Below are 24,866 nucleotides of genomic sequence, written 5' to 3' on the forward strand. Positions count from 1 at the left end.
AGTTATTTGTTCCTGGTGTAATTTAAATACTTCCTGTTATCACTATGGATGCCTCTACTCTGGAACTGGATGCGGTGAAGTTTGCCAAACTGGCTGTAGTGTATGACCAAGCTGGAAAATATAAGGAAGCTGTTTTTTATTATAAGGTATGTACTTTCCGAAACACTCATGCCTTAGGCATCATTGTCAAACCACTAATGATGAAGCATGAGTGTTCAAGAACAAAATTAGAAAAGGTCGGATTTATAAATACATGGTAAGGAGTTTCCCAGTTGGATAACCCTGCTAATAAGCCTGTAAAAGGGCTACCTGGTTTAATTGTAGTCACCTACTTGTGACTTTAAGAATAAATACTTTCATTTTTAACAGTTTACTTTCAATTCCCAATTTATTGTCCAAGTTGAGTTCGTGCGGGGCAGATGCCCTCATGGGTTTAGGCACAGTCTCGTTCTGCTTGAGTAACATATATGTAACAGATTGAGGCTTCCTCAGCCTGTATACATGTGTGGCCTTCATGAAGCTGGATAGTAATAGGCATTTTTTTTTTTTAAACATCTTCAAATTAGATACAATGGGCCTCCTATGACACCATGATATATCCATGACAAAGTCTAGAACGCCATTGTTGTTATATAGGTTAAAATACTTCCAAATGTCATGACCTGTAGCTTCCACCCCACAACAGGACCATCTCTGCTGAGATTTGACCCTAAGAAGTAGTGCATAATCACCACTTGGCTTCTCGCCTTCACTCATGAACAGTCAGATAAAACACTACTGGTCCTTTACCAAGGCTTAGTCTCTCAAAGACCCTAAAACATTAGTATCCAAACCCTTACCTCTTACACTGGATACCATCAAACAATTGAGGCCGTTGGAGGTGGCTGACCAATGAAGGTACCTACTCCATTTATAGTGGGTCTCTCTTACCCAAGCAATAATCTCATAAACATAGACACATCACCCTTTGGCTTGGAGTTTATGCAAATTGCTGAACTGTCTACACATTTGCTTTATTTACTAAAGGGTTCAACAAAACCCAAGTGTCGGCTTGTCATTGCCACTGGGCATTGCTTCTTTACCCGAGACCCCAGAGCTGGGATTATATGACATGGTGATCCTGCCTTGTGGAACGTGTTGTGTTCAGATGGCACTTGAGTGCTTCTTATAGGCAACTCAAATTATACAGATTAATCTTACTCCATTTATCTGCTCGTGTTTCTGCATACATGTACACAGACACGGTAACAATATGAATTTTTGTCTCTAGTATTCACTTGTTTTTTCATCAGAGGTATGTAAAGCCTGGGTGTGTACATTCACCTTCTCCTTGGGGACATGTTTTTTCTTAACTCAAGTGAACAAAGAAAAAAACACCTTACTCTCTACATTTTGATGGTTCCTGCTTGTCTGTTTAGCCCATGACACCATATATGCTGTAAAGGAATTTTTTTTAAATTAATAAAATAAAACCTTGCCTTAAGAGTTTTTGGCATTTGATACAGTAAATTGACATACCTAGTAATTCACTTCCAGCTTCCGTATCTTTTGAATCAATACATTAAATGTAACGTGTGGGGATTCACTCACCTGTTCTGTGTGCTGCTAAGCTCTTTATGAAACAGGAGAACATCATTTTTGTAACTTTTATGACATCACCGCCATTATATGGAAGTGAGTTTCAATTATGTTAGTTCCTTTGCATGTGGATTCATATCGTTGCGTCACAGCGGTGATCCTTATACAATTCTAGTTTCTAACACAAAGTCTTTGGTGTTTCCATCTAATCTATGGGCTGTTCCATTAATGTCATGGTATGGTTTGGACTAATGGATGATATCCCTAATCTAGAACATGAGGGGTCCACATATCTGACCAGTAATACAGTCCTAATCAATATTGAGTCCCCAGATATGAAATCATGCGCCTGTGCTCCTATACATTGATGACCCATACTGTATAACGGAGCAATGATAAAGATGTCTGCACTGGCCAGGTTTCAGTAGACCATGAAAGACCCCTCTGTGCTAGGAGAATTAGGGGCCTAATTTTTAGGGGAATGGGGAAGTTGTTGGATGCAGTTAAGTGGTGGTGTGCAAGGGTTGTCTGTTGATGCCCTGGCCAGGTTTGCTTAAAATAAAAGTAAAAAATATAATGTTATGAGCAAACCAAGGTATACATAATAAATTGTATGATCCTAAAGTTACAATTTGAATCTAGATCACATAAGTGTAGCATATACATTTTCAGCAGTTTTTTCTTTTTCCTAAAATGGTGTACAAAAATCTTTTTTGGTGGCTTCGATTTTTTTTTTTTTTTTTTGATTTTTTTTTATTGGCCTAAATCAACCCATGCTAAGTTTCTGTGTTATATATTTGAGTAACTCTTCTATGTCACTGATGTTCTAATGCTTATCTAACTCATTACTTGGATATTTGGGCAACTAGATAGGAACAGCCATTTTCTTTTGCTTTCCAGGAAGCTGCTCAAGCCCTGATTTATGCTGGTATGGCTGGTTCAACTCTGGAAAATATCCAGGACAAAATAAGGGAGTATCTGGAAAGAGTAGAAGCTCTTTACAATGCAGGTAGACTAAAACATTGTCTATTGTACATGGAGAACGCACAATCAATCTCTGTTGTCCTGCTCGTAACTGTTGTTGCTCATGCCTGTCTGTTTTCCTGTACAATTTCTCCTCTCTGCTCCTACGTCTTTCCTATGCAAACACTAAACCGGGCTAATGTGGTAGAGATGATCCACAAACTGAAACCAATTACCCTTCTCTTCCCTGTGATAGTTCAGGCGCAGAATTCTGACCCATTAAAAACCAAGCATCACCTTGACCTTGAGCGGGCCCGTTTCCTCGTTACGCAGGCGTTCGAGGAAGATGACAAAGGAAACGCAGAAGAGGCCATTGAACTGTATTCAGAAGCTGTTGAACTGTGTTTGACAACGGTCAGTAATGTTTTTTTATACGCTTTACTGCATTTTCAACATGGGCTTAATCGTTATATATTTTGTCACAATTATTGAAGGACATGTCTCATTTTGTCCTGAGGCAAAGGTTGGTTGTTCTGATATCTAGATTCCTGATAACCAATAATTACAAATTATGTGACAACATAAATATGGAAATAACAGTAGGGAGCGGAAGTAAGATATCTGCATCAAGGTTGGGGCCCAATGTTGGAACTACAATATACGTATAGGCTTGTCATCTTGCTGGCCCTTAGATCTCCAGTGTCCCAGACAGCCTACTAAAAAGAATGCATTTTTAAGTTCTTTAAACCTAACAAAAAAATAAAAATAAAGAACTTGCCTTGGGCTAAAGATATAGCTCAAGAGCTCCAGAATGCCTTACTAGTTGTCGCACATTTCCCTCCACTGATTGGCTACTTCAAGCAGCCAATCAGTAGCAGGAAAAGCATGCATCATTAGACCCACCCTAGGAACACTCCCTGAGGCAGCTGGCGGGATGTCATGTGTTTGGCCAAACATATCTCCTGCCAAATTGCCAGGGATGAAGAAAGCAGCAAATAAATGTGGAGATTCTGAGAATCCCCCCCCATACATTTGTAATGGGGATTAAAGAATCTTTTCCAGCTTCATCAAATGCTCCCTTTTAAGTTGGCCCTAGTGGCTTGCAGGATTGGTACAATTCTAAGCTTTAGTTATGCAAAAAACTTAATTCAAGGGTCCTGCTAGAGTTGTTCGTAATTGCGTGTGATCCAAGAATTGGTATAATATGTTATTTAGCAATGTGCCAAGTTTTTTTCCCTGTAGTCTTTAGCTGAAGTTTTTGTTTCCTTTTCATTGGGCCCAACATAGAAAAGCATGTAAAATAACTTAACCCCTTCATGACAAAGCTCGTACATGTACGGGGGGCTCACAATGCGTTGTCCTTAAGGGGTTAAGCTTATAGCAATAAAGAACATATTGGCTTAATGCTTGGTAAGGTTTGACTTTGTGTCATAAGTTGTGTGTTCATTTTATGATAATTACATTTGGGAAAGAAAATGACCTGTATTTAGATCAGTAAGGTATACTGTTTGTTTAATATTCTAATCACACTTCCAAATGTTGTGGTCCACTGCACTTCTTCCCAAATACCGTATTGGCTCCGATATAGGCCGCCCCCGTATATAGGCCGCACCCTAAAAGTTTGGTGCTTTTTTAAAGAAAAAGTTTTTTTCTTTAAAAAAGCACCAAAAAAACATGCTGCCACTCTGTCTCCCCCATCGAGATATGCTGCCACTGTCCCCCCCCCCGAGATATGCTGCCACTGTCCCCCCCCCTAGATATGCTGCCACTGTCGTCCTCCCCCCCCCCCCCCGAGATATGCTGCCACTCTGCCCCCCCCCCCGACTTCCCCCGTGGAAAGTGCTGGCAGGGGAGGCTGTCTGAGCATATCAGAGAGTAGGATACAGGTCCCCTGCACCGCTGCGGGGGATCTGTATCCTAACCCCGCTGCCTGCCCGGCGCCCGGGACTGCATGTCCCGGTCGTCGGGCGCTAGACCCCGAATATAGGCCGCACCCCCACTTTAAAGACTTAAAGTGGGGGGGGAAAGTGCGGCCTATATTGAAGCCAATACGGTATTTACTTAAAGTGTGTAGAATTATACATGTTTCATTATTGTGTGGAATAGATTGGCAACTGTAATGTTGTGGCCACTAGGTGGTGGTAAATATGAGGAAACTAAAAGGATTACACATCAGCCACTGCACACCTTTATTATTAATAATAATTATTATTATTGTTAATTATATGTTGGTCATTGGTTGGTTTGTACACCACCAAGGAGTGATTTAAGGTGGTACATATTGCACTTTACCTTACTGAGTGGGTATTAGGTAAGTGCAACAGCAGATGTAGCGGAGGCTAGTACTTTGAGGGAATTTAAACATGCATGGGATAGGCATAATGCGATCCTGAATCCAAGACCAAGGATGGATTTTAGGTCTGGATTCAGACTATCCATCAGGAAAATGAGCAGATCAGATGGGGATAATGGTTCTTATCTGCCAAATTCTATGTTCTGAGTGCAAGATACAGATAGGATCTATAGTAATGAACGTAGAAACACGTAATTTATTTTTTATAACCTGGTAACTTAACATTTGTTTAAGATGATTTGTCTCCCTTAAATACTCCAAAGGTGTCTCTGTGCATGTAAATTCTACTTTTACAATTCTTTATTCTGTGCCAGATGGATGGATGCAGCGATCTCACTAACACATCCTTAATGTATTGCTTCTGTTTGTGTTTAGTCTAATGATACTACGGATCAAAACCTGCAAGCAAAACTCAAGCAGCTGGCTCGACAAGCTTTGGATAGGTAAGAAGACAACGGAAAACGTAAATCCATTTATTACCTCCCAGGCTCTTTGTCATGCATGTAATTTACTATGAATTTCCTGGTACGTAGGTTCTTATTCATGGCCATACATTGTGTAGTTGTCATCACTTTAATGCAGGACTTACGCTGGCAGAGTAAGAACAGCAATCCTAAAATCAGGCATGCCATTCTGACATGTGTAAATAACAAACCTTTTACTCATCTTTCACCTTCAAAACATTAGGATCTGGCATCTCACTAAACCTGTTGCAGGTAGAGACACATCATATGAACTTTAATGTAATGCATGTGATCTTGGTGTCCCCTTTCAATATGTTTTTTGCCATTGTATGTTGGAATGTCTTTTTAAGGGAAGGACAGTGTGCCACAATGAGTGTTTTTACTTCTTCACTGGTGAAATATCATTATTAGTAAATAAAGGTTGTCTCTTTAAATATATTTTTTTTCTTCTTTATTTTCCTTTCCCTTTATAGAGCTGAATCTCTAAAAGACTCAATGACAAAAACCGCTGCTAAAGACAAAACAGTTGCCTCCAAACCAAACCAGCCAACAAGGACGTTCTTCCCGTTGGGTCAAGACTTTAGCTTAAACGATAAACCACAGTCTCTACGACCGGCACTAAGCAGCGATTCCCCGCGACAAAAGTATACAGCAGAGGAAATAGAAGTGCTCAGGTACCATGGCGTTCATTTTTAAGCCTGTGAAACTATGTTCATCCAGCACTTTGGATTTATGACTAGTCCACCTTGGTTAAAGAGAAGGTCCTTTTAAAACAGTACCCCCCAAAAATACAAACTACAAACACAGATTACAAAGAGCATATGCCCAGTTCAAAAATAATATATCAAGAGAACGTTCCAAACGATCACATTTCTGTGCAGTTCTGAAAAATGTATTTTTTTTTATTCGGAAATGAATGTGCCGTGGTTACAGTTGGACTTCTTGCCCAATGGCCTTTCATACGGCCTGATGAAACGTCACACAAGCATGGTCCTTTTCCATTGATAGATTCACTTTAGTGATGTTGTTATAGCCTTGTTATAGTAAAATTACAATCTTTGTTTTTTTGTTTATTTTCTGCTGCCATATCTGCTTAGGGTATTCATTATGCTCTCGATTACATTTGACAGGAAAACGTCCAAGATAAATGGCATTGAATACGTGCCTTTTATGAGTGTTGACCTGCGGGAGCGGTTTGCCTTCCCGATGCCATTCTCGTAAGTAAACTCTCGTCACCGTTAGTTACGTGTTAAAGTGGTCTAGAGCGTTTTTATTCTAAACACAGAGAAATAAGGTCCATCTACATTACTATCAATGCAAGGAAACGGTGAGCTTTTTTGGAGCTTGTAAGCCAATATACATTCTCTTCAATGCCTGTAGAAAGCTTGTTGGAGAAATCAGAGCCTAAAGGGCATATAAGAATCTGAAAGAAGGGCGAGAAGGGGAAATGTTTCTAGGAACTAGGGCTGCAACTAACGATTATTTTAATAATCGATTAGTTGGCCGATTATTTTTTCGAATTAATCGGATAAAAAATGCAATTTTTTTAAATTTTAAATAATGTAATAAAAACCATACAATTTACACTTTCATCTCTTTATTGCAATGGCCTCTCGCTATTCACCTTCTTATTTTACTTACATATATTTAATAAAAACTGAGAAAAAAAGCCTTGTTTATATTTTCTTTTATTTACCAAACTGCCCCCAGTTATGCACATCTGACCCCCAGCTTGCCACTCATATATGCCTTATACCTCTTATATGCCAGAGATTCCACTGTGCCCCTGATATGCCACTGTGCCCCCGATATGCCTTATACTCCTTATATGCCAGTGATATCCAACTGAGCCCCCTGATATACCTTTTACCCCCAGATATGTCTTATGCCCCCCTGATATGCCTTATAACTTCCAATATGCCACTCTCCCCCATAGAAGCCTCAGCGTAAGTGAAGGGCAGTAACGGAGGCTGTCTGTGCGATGCAGACCCCCACCAGCCGACAGAGAGGATGATCCTCTGCAGGAGACCTCGATTCTCTGTCAGCCGGTGGGGGTTTGCATCGCACAGACAGCCTCCGTTACTGCCCTTCACTTACGCTGAGGCTTCTAAGAAGCTGCAGTGAAAGTGCCTGTCAGCAACGGAGGTTCACAAAATACCAGTGAGTCGGGAGAGAGGCAGAGCGGTGTATGGGAGGGGGGAGGAGTCAGAGGGGTGTATGGGAGGGGGGAGAGAGAAGGAAGTGAGAGACCGGCCGACAGTGAGGCGAATCCAGGTCCCCTGCAGCGTTGCGGGGGATCTGGATTCTAGTGTTATAATCTGATCTCTGTTTGAGGTCGGATTATATAAGGATAAAATCGATAAAAATCGATTTGACTAATCGATAATGAAAATTGTTAACGATTTTCATTATCGATTAGTTGTTTCAGCCCTACTAGGAACATAGGAGGAGGTGTTGGAGGGGATGAGGCTGGGATCACCCGTCGGCACGCCCAACTATCACTTCAGCCCTTTAGCAGGGTATGAGCTCCTCTATCATCCTCACTTCCTCCACCTTGTTGATCCATTCCTTATTTGAGGGGAAAGGGAGTTTTTATTCATTGAGAAGGTGGTATATTAGTTGTGGAGTTCAATACAGAGAGGGAATTTTAAATATGCATGAGATAAACAAAAGGTTATCCTGAATCTAAGACAAGGAGCCAACAAGGTTTGACATTTTTACAGTAAGATAATGGGCAGACAAGATGACCCAAATGGCTCTTATCTGCCATCAAATTCTATGTTTATGAATTCTAGTCAGATTAAAATAAGCAATATACACACTCGTGTGTGTATACCATGTAAACAGCCATTATAACTTTGTCTTTTCAGGATCTGGGTTATTGTTCCTTCTATTCTTAAGACTTTAATTGTCCAGACAGCCTCATAAGAGGCGAAGAAGGCAGATTCCATTTCATGTGTAATTTTTTTTGTTAATTTTTTTTAGGGACAAATTTGGTAAATTGGCACTATCTCCCAAACAGAAAGCCATATTCTCCAGGTGGGTGAGGCCTGATGACATCACAAACAACCCTACAATGATCTACACTGTGTCGAGTTTCAGTATCAAGCAGGTAATCTATCGCGTTTTGTATCGGGATGGGTTCGTGAGATTAAGTGCAACATGTTTAAATTGCAAGCCAATGTTCTGTCGAATGCAATCCTGTGATAAGCACCACATTCTTAATTAAAACCAGCAGGGGGTACCGATGCAAAAATTGCCCCAGGGCCCCCAACTTCCCACAGTGACACCCCACCCCCCCCGGCTTGTGAGTGACACTTTTGCCCCCAGCCTGTGTGTGCCATCTTTGCACTCAGCTTTCAGTGCCCCTAAACAGCTTATATGTGCCATCTTTGCCCCCCTCCAACATACACTCTGGCACACATATGTAGACACACTTACACAAATTTACACATGCTAACACACATACTCACACTCACTAACAAACATGTACACACTCATTCTAACACACTTCTCACACCACTCATGCTAACACAAACTCCATCTCACACCACTTAAATATACATGCTTACCCACAAACACTTATACATAGACATTCATGCTCACACACTTATACATAGACGTTCATGCTCACATGTATACATACCCTGCACGTTTGGACTCCTGTACTGTACAAGGAGTGCAGGAAATTGCCATACGCTCTGCATTCTGCAAGGTAGAATTTTATTCATTTGTTGATACTGCCTATAGTATATATTTTAGCAGCAAACAGCTGGCCTGGTTTTAAGATACAAAATAGGAATTGTGTTTATATCTCCTATGTAATTCTGTAATAGAAAGTACTTTGTGTGACGAAAATTGATTTTATTATGAAACATTCAATAAGTTACTCTTTCAACAAAAAAGACATAGCTTAATTCATATCAAATATGTTATCTAATTCTAATTAATATTGCCCTCATTATCTCCCACCTTGAATTTTGTTATCCTGTCTCAGCTGGTCTCTCTCTCACCCGTCTCGCCCCTCTACAATTCACCAGGAAAAATCCCCGAAAGACCCACTTCTTTAGAAAGTGTTACAAACTTGTTAACACAAACGTGTTAAAGCCCTTCGTCCCATCTACTTTAGCCCACCTTTGTTGCTCCTCTCCTGCATTTTGGACAACACTTATACCAGTGTGGCAGGTCCTTCCCTACAGCTCACTTTCACCTCTTGTGTAATGCACCATAACTCCTTCTGTCTAGGTATGTGTGTGTGCCGTGGTCTTGGTGAACAAAATATTGCCGTTCATGTAATGTGACTTCCCGTATGTCTGTACAAGCATATATTCCACGTACAGTAGTATAAAGAAATAGTCGGCAGGCAGCGCGGTCACAGGAAACACAAAGACCCACAAATAGGACCTATGTTTAAGAGCTCTGAGTAGCTTGAAACGCGTAAGGCGTGTATTACTGATTCCCTGCCTCTGCTGTCACCCCCGTGTTGTTGTGACTTGATGCAATAAATACAGTCATTTTCAGTACCTTTGTTGTGGGTCTTTGTGATTTTCTGGACCCTTTTTGTCTCCTGTGATTGATGCCTGCCTTCATCCGGCTGTTTCTTCATGAAGTTATATGACTGAGAAGCTGACGTCTGACAGCGCCTGGACAGGGGTGAGCCCGTCCAATTACATTACCTAACAGCTTGTCAAGTGGATATTAGCTGGCACAGATGCGGTTATATATGTTGGGTTTTTTTTCTACACTGACTACCAAAAAAGTTTTAACGTCATAAGTGATATGTCGTATTTATAGAAATAAAATATAAAGTTGTGCCTTATTTCTCTTAATGATGTTGACGTATTGGTATTTGGTTGTTGCCAGACAATCGTGTCCGACTGCTCCTTCGTGGCTTCCTTAGCCATCAGTGCAGCTTATGAGAGGCGTTACAACAAAAAGCTCATCACGAGGTATGTCAAGGTGTGACTCTACAGTGGGGTCAGCAATCTTTACTTCATGCTGTGTGGATCTGTAAGAATATTCCTCCATTATATTAGTTTAGCTGTGTTGTAAAGATGCTGATATTTGATTCATGCAGCTTTTGTAGGGGTTGGATGGATAAGGAGAAGTAAGATAACATCAGGACATAAAAAACTGATTAGATAACACTGTCGCCATAGATGTTCTTTAAAATATGTTATATGACCATATGATATATGATGTGACCATTCCAGTTTCATAACCTCTTAGATGTTTGTTATTTAATTGGTTGTATGTTTCTAGGAAAGAAAATATTTACCTTGCTTTTATGTATTCTAATAATGTATGTTTTTTATATATATATATATATATATATATATATATATATATATATATATATATAAAAAAATTTTACATTTTTTTTTCTCATTTTTTTTGCATAGCATAATCTTCCCACAAAATAAAAAAGGAGAACCAGAATATAATCCGTGCGGAAAATATATGGTGAAACTGCACATCAATGGAGTCCCTAGAAAGGTAAGTGACCCTCACAAACTTGGCCCATGGGTTTTTTTTTGGGTTTTTTTTTTTAAGCGTTAACGGGGTCTTTTATTGTTGGAATATTTTAACCATACAGTGGTATTAATTTCCTCATTGTTTTATGGAGTATGTAGGGTTTGCTAGAATCAAGATGCCATATAAGGGTAATCTTTCACTCGAATAATTTTTTCTGTAAGTAAAATAATTATTATAATCACTCTTTTTTATAATAAATTATTCAGACCCCAATTAATTTCCCTTTGATGGTAGAAAAGCCTGTATTTTGGGAGGTTTCTGAGACTTTCTGTTTATTTTTATAGGTTATTATAGATGACTATCTGCCTGTGGATCACAACGGAGAACTTCTATGTTCGTACTCAAACAACAAGAATGAGTTATGGGTGTCGCTGATAGAAAAAGCGTACATGAAAGTAATGGGAGGATATGATTTCCCAGGGTCAAATTCGGTAGGTAAAAGGCAAGATGGATCGCTCAGCGTTTTCCAATTCTATACACTAAATAACCCTTGGTGGTTTACTTATTGAAATAAATCACATATATGAATTAAAATCCCTACTTCTATCTATATCATGATGAATGGTATCTTGACTTCCTGTACTTATGGTCTCCATGATTATTCCTCCCCATTATGTAATCTCTGCCTTATTATTACATTGCTGAAATTATTTAGGTAATGCTGGCTTTGCCAAAACCAGCCACTGATTCCATGTCCCATGAGATGAACATTATAATTAAATATCTCCAAAACAAATACACTGATTGACAAACAAAAAGCACAAGCTTTAGGTGTCTTAATAAATGGATGGCATAGGCAGTTCCCCTTTAAGTACACAGTCTATACCTCGGCGTCACGCAATCTAATTATTAAATATACAGAACTTCTTATTAGGGCCTTCTTTCAACCGAAGAGAGTTACTGCAACAGGTCCAAGGAATCTATGCCATAGTGCATATTATTCACAATTCACTAAACGCATCGTTTTTTTGTTTGTTTTTTTTAAATATCAATGAAAATGGGTACAAGCTTTTAGGTTAGTTCTGTTGTTATCATTTTTTGTAAGGCAGCCATGTCTCGGCTTTTATCTTTGTTGCGATTACAGCTGAGCTATTTGTGTTACAGAACATTGACCTGCATGCACTCACAGGATGGATTCCAGAGAGAATTGCAATGCACTCGGACAATCAAGCCTTCGACAAGGAAAGTACTTTCAGAATGCTCTACCAAAGGTATGTTTTACCCCTGAGACTTATTGCAATTAATTAAATACTGTGTCATCAAAAGGGTTCATATGAATAACCATATATAATATATATATATAATTTCCAATTATATATATATATATATGTATATATATATATATATATAATTTCCAATTATATTCCTATATATCATACATAATAAGCTAAATTAATTTACATTGCATTACATTTATTTATATAGCACCAGCAGATTCTGTAGAGCTGTTACTATAGGGTACAATGAAAGTGTATGACAATTTACCAGATATAATGGTACAGAAGAAGAGGGCCATGCTCTTGCGAGCTTACAATCTATTTGGTGGTTGGGGGGGGGGAGACAGTAGGAGAGGACTGCTTAAGGGAGCATGAGTTGATTGTAGTGAGGGACCATCAAGGCCAGACGTGCACTTATAATGCTGGCTTCTGCGACATAGGAGAGTCCAGGTTGTCGTTAGAATAAAGGCTTGCGGGCATATCATAGGGGTGATCGAGCTACCTTTTTTTATGGTCATACCTGTTTGTCTATAGGGGCGTTAAGAGGTAAAGGACTGTAATGTGTGCTTCTACTTAAACTAAGAATCGTTATTATTATTTATTGTTATCTTTTATTTGTATAGTGCCAACAATTTACACAGTGCTTAATAGTATGGTAACTTGCACACACTCAGCAGCACTCCCATTAAAGTAATTGAAGCAGCAGCAGCCCATCATATACACGCTAGCAAAACATCAGATAGCATACATATGATGGGTTGCTGCTACTTTAGCATGTTCCAGAAGGAAACCACCGTGTGCTGCCTGCTTCTTGTAGAGGCAGCTGGGAAGTTTGGGCATGGCAATAAAACTAATATATATATATATATATATATATATATATATATATATATATATATATATATTTGTTTATTCCTTTTCACAGATTTCACAAAGGTGATGTCCTAATTACTACAGCCACAGGGATGATGTCCGAAGAGGAAGGAGAAAAATGGGGTTTAGTTCCCACACACGCCTACGCTGTCTTAGACATAAGGGAATACAAGGTACAAAGCCATATATTTTTAAATGTGTAATGTGACATTAGAATGTGTTTTACCCATAATGTTATGTTCGTGTCTCAGGACATCTTTAGATGGAGTCCAGGAGAAGTGAAATTATTTAAGAGGTGCTCTGCTAAAGGCAGCAGAACTTTGCATTAAACTTGTTAGCAAGACTAAAAGAAAAAGGAAGCCACTGTGGAGATCCGCAGATGTGGCAAATATATTGAAGGAGGAGAAGCGAGCTATAAGGAACTGTAAACAGAGTTAAAATGGGGAAGATGGGAGCAAATATAAAGTTAAGTTTAGGGAGGCAAATCTCATTATTAGATGCACCAAAACAAACATGGAGGAGAAAATTGCTAGGTTAACAAAAATGGTTAACTAAAGACAAATTAAGGGAATAATCTAGCTTCAAAGTGACTTGGAAAAACTGCTAGCAGACTTATTTAACCAGTGTTGGGGGGGTGGGGGAGCAAGCAGGGTGCTGGGTTGTAAAGGGAGAGGAGGAGCATGTATTCATTAGTTACTGGAGTCGGAAAATCCTCCCCTGACTGCCTCTGCTGCAATCCATTTGGGGGGTGCGGGAAAGAGATCCCAGTGACGTCTTGGGCAGTCCCGCTGACGCCGCGGGAAAACACATGCACATTGTTAATAGGGAAGTGAGTGGGGAGTTGCGCAAAGCTCCTGCGACCCGGAGTGTCCCCATATAGGTATGCCCAACTGAAACCAGCAAGCATCAATATGTCACATGCTCATCAGCACTACCATTGAAGTCATTGAAGCAGTAGCCAATCGCATATATCCTACCTAAACATCAGTGTTCAAGAATACATGCGTGTGATTGGCTGTTTCTGCTACCATTGACTTCAATGGGAGCTCAGCTGCCGTTGACTAGAATGGAAGTTCTACTGAGCGTGTGCAAGAAGGGTTTACATGCAATAACGTTCACTGGAATCCAATATGCATTATAACCTGAAAATATGGTCTGAGTGATCCTTCTCTGTGTACCGTGGGAATGCCACAGAGCAGGTGAATACAGATATGTGCGGTTTGAGACATCATAGTTTCACAAAGTGGAATTATACATCCTGGCCCAAGTGTTTACAGAAGGGTTAATAGTCCTGTTCTAGCAATATAGTACTTGGCAAAAATTGGAACATGTACATTTTAAAAATACCGTTATTGTTTTTTGGGGTTTTTTTTAAGACACACCGGTTCCTTCAGCTGAAGAATCCTTGGAGTCATTTACGTTGGAAGGGACGTTTCTGTGAGAAAGATGAAAGAAGCTGGACTCCGGAATTGCAGAAATATCTAAATTTTGACCCGAGAACCGCACAGAAAATTGATAATGGTAACAAAGAAACTGCTAGCTAGCTATGATGGTTTACATTAAAGCCATTATTGTAAGTTATAAATATTGTTAGCAGTCCTGTAAGTTGACAGAAAGAAAGAGAGGGAAGATAATAACAATTATTTGAACCCCTTGATGCCCCAGTATATACGATTTTACACCTTGAATAAAGTGTAATAGCACATGCTCCATGCTATCTTGATCGGCCCTATCTTGGTATTGACGGTGATGCGCTGTGTCTTGTACCTGCAGGTATCTTCTGGATCACATGGGATGACCTGTGTCAGTACTACGATGTGATCTACTTAAGCTGGAATCCAAGCCTCTTTAAAGAATCAACATGCATTCACAGGTACTGTTGTGTATTCTATTTCTTTTTATGGCATTAAATTTAGCCATAAAATGGATACCAAGTTGCCCGCATGAATTACCGCTATTACCGTGTTCTTCAGATTATATACAACAGTATACTTTATTAAAGGCAACTGATCGGATAAAATGATGCATACTATATATGAAATAACAAAAATCAGAACATTTCAGGCACAATGGATGGGGAAATAACCAGCATTAAAGGTATACTACAGATATAATATTTGTGGTTTGTGATGTTGTTTGATAAACCTTTTTTAATTGGGCCATCACAGTTGTTTGTGTTAATGGTACACTGCAGCCGTCATATTCACTTTAATGCATATGATAGGTGAGAGGTCCCTTTTTAAATTTTCACAGCTTGTGCAAAATCCCCCCCCCCCATATACATTTCCCCAGGTATTTGCCATGCAGGAGATGCGTTTGGCCAAACTCACCCCCTGATATGTAATACATTTACGGCCTGCCCGCTCCAACGCTCCAGCAGGGGTCAAATGAGACGAACATGTGTTTGATTAATCTCAAACACAAATGCTTTCCTTTCACTGATTTGCTGCTTCAAACGCTGTGAATGAATGAATATTCCACGTGTGATTTGTGAATGTCAGGTGCGTTGTTTAAGTCACATTTCAATCTGTTTTACAGTACGTGGGATGCTAAGCAGGGTCCTGTAAAAGATGCGTACAGTCTAGCTAACAATCCTCAATATAAGCTGGAGGTTCAGTGTCCTAAAGGGGGCGCTGCGGTGTGGATTCTGCTGAGTAGACACATCACTGACAAGGTCTGTGTTACGGGTTTAATTACTGCTTGTGATGGTATGCTTACATAGTTTTTTTTCCAGTTAGCATAACTACACAGGCAACTAAATCTTCGTGCTTTCTTGTCCAGAGCGGCCATACATTCATCATGGTGTATTGATGCAATGTACTTCCATTATGAATAATATTTGTGGGAATTCTTGAGGGCTGCTGCAGATAATTCCTGTTACAAGTGTTGGTGTTCTTCTCCCATAATCCTCTTTGCATTTATCTAAATGAAAATAGTGGTGCATATTGAGGCTAAACTGGCCATCCCTCATCTCTTCGGTGTGAACTATAATAATAATAATAATAATAATAATAATAATAATAATAATAATAACACAGGCAACCAAACAGCCCACCAACTAATCAAATAATTCTAAAATGAAGGCAGAAAATGTTTAAGCTACCATATCATAGGGTCACAGCCATAGATCTGGGCATTTACATGTTACATACATTTTGAAGAAGCTTCTCTGCTTTTTGATGAAGACCAAGTGAGTACCTGTTAGATAGGGAAAGCTTCTTCCTCTGGCCTGAAGGTGTGCTTGGAGCCTCTTGATTGGGTCCATCAGGGTTAACGTCACTTGTGGTATAAATGCACTCAGAATTGTTGGTGTTGACGACTATCTTTGACTCTGTACTTTTTAAAACATTTCTCCATTAGCCTGATCTATGGGTGGTGGATTAAATTTTTACAATGCCAGGCATGGGGTGACACTGCGCACTGTACACAATTCACTTAGTTGTTGTGTATTGTTTGGTTTTTTTGGAACGATGCAGTGGAGCTGGGTCTCTGAAGGCTCAGTTTTTGGTGGGCTAGATGGTGGTCTTTTAGCCACCACCTCTTTTAAAGACTGCAGTGGTTCTCCCACCTTCATTGGGCAACATAGAAGAGCCATCTCTCCATCTAGCTTAGGCTATAGTGGGATGGAAGGGACCACATTTCCCCTTGGAGGAGTGCATGAAAACCAAGATTGGGGACCCAGTTTCCACTGCAGCCTTACAATGGGTATGCTTTCCTTTAACCGATATAAAACACTTTCAGTAGGAAGATACTTAACAAACGTGATTTATCTGCAGTCTTGCAACTATTGTGCCACGATTCAATATGTGCACATGATATTATGTATGTAAGAAGCAGACACAAAACTTAGTATATACTGTATGATTTACGAGCAATATGTCAGGCACACACCCCTGATCATGTGCGAGTTAATATTTAACAAGGCCAAGGTGCTCCACACCTAAACCAGCTTGACAAATCATTAATAACTATACTGTCACTAATTGGCATTCCATTTGTACTTTGTAACGTGCCACTAGATACTGCATACTAAACTACATATTTATGTGTTGATGCCACTTGTCCGTACATCTGCCAGTGTTGAAGAGCTGAAGCTTTATTAACGAACGTTGACGTTGTTGATGGGTCATAACCTTAATTACATGCTAAGGGCAAGTCTGGACGTCACTCGTGCTTCCCCATGTTTCCAGAACTCACTTGCACCAAATCTCCAGCTTTCACCCTTCCTCTCAATATTCAAGAACAATCTCAAAAACCACTTCTTCCGAGAAGTTAACAATCTTCGTCCCTAGCACTTATCTGCCACTAATACAACGCCCACATCTATCCGTGGCACTATTTCTTCCTCTTTCTCTATATAGACTCTCTCTAGATTGTAAGCTTGCAGGCAGGGTCCTGTCTACCTAATGTATCGATTTGTCTTAGTCTGTCTATTCTAGTTTTGTCATACCCTTTTAATATGTGTATTGTAAATTGTTGGATTTATATAAAGATAACATCAGACAGATCATTACAATCACTCCTCATGGGCTGTTTGACCCTTTTGCCTCCCCATTGCTGTGCTGTTTGAAAGATTGTGTAGATGACCTGCATACATAGAACTAACAACATTGTGTACACATCTGTATTACAGGATGACTTTGCACACAATCGAGAATTCATTACTTTGATTGTTTACAACAAGACGGATGGTAAAAAGATTTACTACCCAGGTATGCCTTGTCTTGGAATCTCCCAGTGGCCTTTTTTTTTTTTTTTTAATTGAGACTAAAAATATAATAATAATAATAATAAAAAATATGGTGCATGGTTGTCTAACACACACACAGCCAGGTGAAGATCATCAATTGAAATGTTTGTTACATCGCAATGATCCAACGGACTGATTAGTCAACTAGTGACAGATGAGATTCACAACTTAAAAGGCTCCGTTTGGGTGGGGTGTACATGTACTTTGGCAGGTCCGCTTTAATTACCATGTCCTCTAATGAATGGAAGATTTTCCATCATTTTTTACGTATTTTATCCAGCAGCGTTTTGGTTTTTACTTCAGCCATATTTATCTAGAAAACCATACTAAATAAAGGTATTTTTCGATATATTAACAAGACTTATTGTTTTGAAAAATTAGACATAGGCAAAAATAGTTTCTACAAGCCTGGTCACAGACACTTTGCATTTTTTACGTTATGCTCTGATTGCTGTACTTTGGGTTTTTCTATCACGTCAACGCATGGTTGACCCTTTGTGTATTATTGACCGCACACAAATGCCTTGTATGTGATATGTATGTTCTGTTCTTGAGTAAACTCCAGTCAATTAACTCCTTTTGTATCATGTGAAAGGAGCTTTTCCCAACTGGCTCTGAAAAAGTTTGTATAAAATTGCCCCAGATTTATAATGGCGTATGAAGCGATATAGCACACTGCTATGTCCCAGAGGCGGCAGATGATTAATAAAATGGACTCGGGGCGGGCTTTGCAATTATCTTTCTGAAGTAGCTAAAAGCAGATTAATTAGGTGATCCATTTATCACGAGCGCATCCAGGCTCCTTTCTGAAGTAAATGTGTTTTCCAGGCTTTTACTGAATGCTATTTGATATTTAGAGAAGATTAATGTCCATTTGATTATATATCTCTCTCTGTTATGAACACCCTGTCACACTTCAAATGCTTTTATTGGTTATGGATAAATCAAAATCACGAAAATGCTAAAAATACAAAATTAAGTGTCACTATCGAGAATCAATGAGGCAATGATGTTCCTATGCCACAGAAAATAAATTCAAATATCCTAAAAAAAGAAAGGTGCTGCACATATATATATATATATTTATATATATTTATATTTATATTTATTGTGTGTGTGTGTGTATATATATAGATATAGTGGATATAGAGGCAAAGGTGATCATTGTTAACCTTATTTGCATGCACCTACCCAGAATCCCTTGTGGTTGTGGCAGCACCATGAGATTTCTGAGGGAAAAACAAGCCGTCTGGTGTCTGTAGATGAGTGTTTAATAATACTTCTACTACCCCTTAAATTTAAATGGAAGGGTTTCCATCATCTTTTACCCACCATAACTTATGTAATGATATATATATACACACATACAGACACAAACCTACATACATACATAGATGCCTGCATGCTCACAAACTTTCCCGCCTTACCCTCTCCCTCATTCACTCACACAGCTCAACTGTAGATTTCCTTTGTGTGGTCTTGCTCTACCCACTTGCGTTACATGACTACTATTACGTGATTACTCTCTGTTCCTGACCTACGATCCCCACAGCTGGCCCATAGCCCCAAATAGAGACTCTGCGACTAGAAGAATGCTTTAGCCCCAGAGTCTCTAGTCGGGCCTATGAAGTTGAGACTTGGGGCTTCAGCCCCAATAGCATCCCCTATCGACGCCCCTGTTCGCAAGTGTCCTTAAAGTCTTTATAATAGTCAACATTTCAGTCCCTCACACATATAAATACATACATATATATATATATATTTAATGTATGTATGTATGTATGTAATTAGGCTTCGATCTCATATAAAATTGCAAAGTAGCTACTCTGCACAAAAGTTCCATGTTGCCTTTCTAAAAACAAAATCAGTAACTATTACATAGTATATATTGACACATATAAATAGAATTTATTCCAAGTACTCTGGGTACAACAGCTGTCGGCAATTGATAGCTTTCTGAAATAGTCTTGCTTGGTTAACAGAGAGAAAACTTCATATACATGCTCAAAGGACCCACTAGCAATGGTCCGCCAACGAAAAATTAATCCAGGAAGCCCACATGGCCCGCAGAAACCAGTCGCTAAACAAACATCCACAGTCACTGAGGTGCAAAACAAAATAAACTCCAGGGTCTCACTCCCAAAGAGACAACCAGGGTCTGTCCTTGTAACCAGAGGCTCTATTCAATAAGCTGCAAGACTCTTTATCCAGCAAATGATGGTACTTGCAAATGGCATATTGTGTCCTCCATTGGTTTGAATGCATTTTCATATTCTAGCTGGTCTGTAAAATGAATTAATTTACCTTTTTAGCTGACCCTGTCCCATACATTGATGGAATCCGAATCAACAGCCCTCACTATCTGACAAAGATGACATTGACATCTCCTGGCACCCACACATTCACATTAGTAGTATCACAGTATGAGAAGCAGAACACCATTCACTATACTCTCAGGGTAAGTATGACATGAGCCGTGCTTTCTAATAATCTGACATTTTGTGCGTGTTGTAAATAACTCACAAAAGATGGTATATTTTTACAGGTTTATGCAGGTTGCAAGTTTACATTTTCCAAGATTCCAACTCCATACACAATAAACAGACGGGTAAGAGAGCTATAGATGTTCCTGATCAATATTCATACATAGCATTTTCTACCTGGAAGTGATTTCAGCTAATATATTTCCTTATAGATTAATGGACAATGGAAAGGTCAAAGTGCTGGGGGCTGCGGCAATTTCAGAGACACTCACAAGAATAACCCTGTTTACCAGTTTCATTTGGAGAAATCTGGACCAGTGTTGCTCGAACTTCGAGGACCAAGGTCTAGTATAATGTGGCTTTCAATATATTGGTTTTATTCCTTTGTAGTATCTGAGTGTCCAGATCTTTATTTATTTTTAACCAAAAATCAAAGCTTACAGGCAGCCATTGACAGCATTTTCTGGATTGTAGGTGCCAGACAAAATAAATAGTCAAATTAATTTAAGATGGAGCATCTTGCTTACAGTATTGTTGGTTTTATCACTTTTGCATTCTATTTGATAGGATTTGCAAAAATCACAGATACCGATATTTTACATTGTAAGACAATTGGATAAATATTTTAATAAAACACAAATCATTCAAACACAGTCCGAATACTGCGGAATCTAGATTCCATTCCCATCTCCAAAAAAGTTATCCTCGTAGCTTCATAGATCTCAACACCAGTACTAGTAACTGTATACCACACATGGTAATAGTACGATGTGGGTATGGTGTTCTTCTATATGATACAGCTATCCTATGTTCCTGTTTTATTAGGGTTCATAAAGTTTTAACATTCTGATGCCCCTATAGCATTGCGGGTGGTAGAAATAATGTATTTAGATTGGGGGCCACCGTAGACACATAGGCCAAAAGTATTTTTCTTTCTATCTAGTTTGCCTATTTTTTCTTTCCTACTGTAAAGACCCTATCCAAGGCAGCGCCCCAGCGCTCACCTTAACGCTACTGTCCTTCCTCTTCCTCTTAAAGATGCGCAAGGGCAGATCTCTGATCTCCTAACCAGCCCATTCAGGAAGAGATGGGACATAGACCATGCTTTGTACCCTATCATTACCAAATCAGGGCTATATTAATGTTTGAAATTATGCAAATTATTGATGATATAAGGTAGGACTAAGATTGTTCGACTAGGAAATACCCAATTAAAAAACATTTCAAGTATTTTTTGCGCATCTCATGTGAACTATTATTTATGTTCTACACATCTATCCATAACATTTACAAGTAGTAACATAACTGCATCAGCGTTTATGAAATCCATGTGATTGGATTGGATCGATGTGACTGGATTGACTTTATTCATAGACTGTACATACATTTCATATACCAGACATGCTGCAACGCAGTGCAGAACACAAGTATCGTCAGCTTAACCATGTGTATACAGCCATACCTATACAATCAACATCTTTCCCACCATAAACATATATTTGCAAGTACTGTTTTGTTGCAGTACAGCACCAACAATCGTGTACACATTAGTCTGTAATATATTATAAAGAGTCATCATAACGGATAAAAAATGGAAAAGGTACAAAAACAATGTGCTATCATGACAGGTTGAGGGGATCAGATGCGAGGTGGTATGTAGTCTTCCTCCTTGAGACTGTCAAAGATGAAGTAGACTTTAAGCACCTGGTCATTCAAGTTTAAGTGATGTTAGTAGAGTGCTGTGTTCTGTATGGTTATGGTGGGTGCGTAGGAAGTCAGTCTTTTGTTTCCTTTTCTTTTGACCTTTTTAGCTCCCTTCAGTTCTGAATTGGAAAAGCTCTAGCTTGTGCCTTTTGCCTTTGTGCACGTGTCTCATTCTTAGACATGTCCGTATTGGCATAAGTGTATTTTACCTTGCTAAGCATTCTCATTGACATCGTGTAATTATCCAACTTGTATTTCCAGCTACCACCACTTTTCACTCTTTGCCACTGCTCAAAGCTCACTGGGTACCCAATAAAGAAGTAACATTGTAACTATTTACATATTACTGCATGCGTAGAAAAACTTGAGGACTAGCAGGTACAAATGCCAGATCTGTTTAACAAACTCCATCAAGTAGATGGCCATCCCATTCTAATGAAATCACTGCTTCTAACCCATTTTTCACAAGTCGTTGGTCCTGCTAAAAATCTAATGTTGATTCTTGTAAAATAAAAATGTTGACAAATGGAATGTTTTCTTCTCATAATGCAGACAGTACAGCGTTGGCTTTGAAGTTATTACGGTGACTACAACAGGAGATCCAGGGGCATCGGGTTTCCAGAAGAAAAGCAGCGGTGATTACAGGTAAAAGCAAGGACATAGTATGGCCTCCATTGATAATGGCTGCAGGACCAGAACCATATTTAACAAAGGAAATATTATTTGAACGCATCATGACATGTCATATGAAGTTAAGGTTATTGTTAAAATCACATATAACATTGCTAGATAGCCGTCCCAAATGAAAATCTGTAGTGTGAAGTGGCCAGATCCTATATACCTTACCCAACCCTTTCTTATAGAGCACCGAATTTACAGGGGAAGGTCTTCTCATTTCTAACCTGCCAACAAACCTTTTTGTTTCAATTGAGGTGCATTTTTTTAGAATGTATTTTTGGTGTTAAATGCGTTCCTTTCAGGCATAGCCCAAAAACGTTTGAAGTATTTTACGTATTAAGTTAATAATTCAGGACCTTTGTTTGATAATTCCTGAAGGACCACCAACTTTCTGGTTCTATTGATATCCAATCGGATTGGAACAAAAAAAAGTGTTCATTAGTTAACCACCTTTCTTGTATCTCTAGGTGTGGATTTTGCCATTTGGAACTAGAGAACGTACCTGCCGGCACTTACAACATTATCCCTACCACATTTTTGCCTGCTCAGGAAGGCCCTTTTTTCTTAGATTTCAACAGTGTAATACCCATCAAAGTGTCACAGCTACAGTGAGAAGAAGAATAAAATCCAGAGCTGCTCAGGATGGGCTTCCCTCAATAATCACTTTTCCAAGGAGTAAAGATTAACCTGACTGCTACAACGTTTACATGGCATAACGTTCAGGCTGGGGTAATTTTAAGTCCAGTAATACCCAAAATACACAAAAAAGTACAAACTATATGTCCAAGTCCTTGAGTAGTTGCTATTTTATGAAAGGATGTAAAAAAAAAAAAATGGGTACAGCTGATTTAATCCGTACTTGAATATTTTACTGCATAATTTCAAAGAATAGTGCTATAAAAATATTTTTTCACCACTGTGTATTGTATTTATTTGTTTTATTAATAGTTCATTATGATATTATCATCTACTTTTCATCTGATTGGTAAGAGGTTGTATGGTTATATACATTGACACAGGTACACACTGTTGTCCTCACACATACATCATTACCATAACCATGGGGTTCACCGTGTCCACTTATTTTCATTCATTTTAATAGCCCCGTGCAGACCTAGTATTTCTGACAACCCGCCAGACTAGCAGCTGAGGTCTCTCGGATCACGGGTGAGTCATGGTAATGTGACAAGGTTATTGCACTTGTTGATAAAGTCCAGCATCCTCAAGTGCTGATGCATCCTACGCTTTCAGCATCTGTGTTACAACTTATTTAATTCCATAGTTACCAAATGTCTTGAATCTTTGCATGTATCCAACATCCAGGACAACCTAGTGTTACCACTTTAGAGAGTAAAGGAAGCTGATTGCAGCCATCAGATAAAGAAGATCTTGGTTTTGTTTGCAGAAGGGAGAATAGAAAGTGATTTGATTTTAAGGAACAATCACCAGCTGAACGATGGGCCCAATCACCTATTTCCCAACTGCTATCTGTCTACTGGGAAACCTGGTGGGGCATTCGGGGTTAACAGAGATTATGTAAGTGACAATTGTAAAAGAGTAGGGAAAGTATCAGAAGTCTCAAATGAACGAGCCTTAAGGTAGAGGCTTCTTCTACAAACACAGAAACATTATAGAAATAGATTTTAGCATGTTTATAACTAAATACAGCTTTAAAACCCTCCTCACCTGTTGTCTCTGTTAGTCAATTTGTTATATTACATGCCACTTGTTAAGTCCTGTCTACCCATTGTACAGTGCTACGGAATTTGATGGCACTATATAAAACAATAAATAATAATAATAACCAGCATTCTTAACCGCTTCAGGACCGGCGCTTGCATACTGCGTCTTCCCTTTTATTTAAATATTTTAATTCCATGCTCGTGATATGCTTTAAAGCGGTCACGTGCACGGAATTGAGGGTGAGTGGCTGCTACGGATCGCCCCTTGCGATCCCAGCATCCAGAGCGACGCAGGATCGCGCATCATCGATGACGTACCTGGTGTCTGTGGGTGACACCCAACCAAGAAGTACCAGGTACGTCCCTGGTACAGAAGGGGTTAATACTGTTAATTTCCCAAACATTTTCTCAGAACTATTTTATTAACTAAAATGTTGCTTCCTTCTAAATTTTTTCCAAATACTTCTTAAAGATTTTCTGTCTTTTCTTCATGTGATTAAACCTCCAGAGGACTTGATAAAATGACTGATCTGCTATGGTTTATTTGCATAACACACTAGAAAGTATGGATAATATTTTGTCTTAG

The 24,866-nt window shown here is 39.1% G+C and overlaps 1 protein-coding gene across 3 annotated transcripts; it reads left to right on the top strand.

Annotated features, from left to right (window-relative positions):
* Window positions 1–38: 38 nt before the first annotated feature.
* Window positions 39–23,210, top strand: LOC149300722 (calpain-7-like). 3 transcript variants are annotated; one of them, XM_089484835.1, is made up of 22 exons: window positions 45–146; window positions 2,479–2,587; window positions 2,798–2,955; window positions 5,270–5,337; window positions 5,832–6,032; window positions 6,489–6,575; window positions 8,344–8,470; window positions 10,222–10,307; window positions 10,761–10,854; window positions 11,178–11,324; window positions 11,998–12,104; window positions 13,036–13,156; window positions 14,360–14,504; window positions 14,757–14,856; window positions 15,522–15,657; window positions 17,617–17,695; window positions 20,046–20,191; window positions 20,279–20,341; window positions 20,429–20,559; window positions 22,473–22,565; window positions 22,714–22,715; window positions 23,041–23,210. In XM_089484835.1, the coding sequence occupies exons 1-22, from the start codon at window positions 45–47 to the stop codon at window positions 23,208–23,210; spliced, it is 2,472 nt and encodes an 823-aa protein (XP_089340961.1). The 3 variants fall into 3 exon arrangements, with proteins under 3 accessions (XP_089340963.1, XP_089340961.1, XP_089340962.1); XM_089484837.1 differs by lacking the exon at window positions 22,714–22,715 and having other exon boundaries at window positions 39–146; window positions 23,066–23,210; XM_089484836.1 differs by lacking the exons at window positions 5,832–6,032; window positions 22,714–22,715 and having other exon boundaries at window positions 23,066–23,210.
* Window positions 23,211–24,866: the final 1,656 nt, after the last annotated feature.

The sequence above is a fragment of the Sceloporus occidentalis genome, unplaced genomic scaffold (assembly GCF_023333645.1).
Source record: "Sceloporus occidentalis isolate IW3139 unplaced genomic scaffold, rSceOcc1.0.p SCAF_23, whole genome shotgun sequence".
Lineage (NCBI taxonomy): Eukaryota > Metazoa > Chordata > Lepidosauria > Squamata > Phrynosomatidae > Sceloporus > Sceloporus occidentalis.

Bases quoted from the DNA above. Each gene is read 5' to 3' on its own strand.
- LOC149300722 (XM_089484835.1), top strand. From the start codon at position 45: ATGGATGCCTCTACTCTGGAACTGGATGCGGTGAAGTTTGCCAAACTG. The intron at 2,956-5,269 runs GTCAGTAATGTT...GTTTGTGTTTAG, and splicing joins TTGAACTGTGTTTGACAACG to TCTAATGATACTACGGATCA. The intron at 11,325-11,997 runs GTAGGTAAAAGG...TTTGTGTTACAG, and splicing joins ATTTCCCAGGGTCAAATTCG to AACATTGACCTGCATGCACT.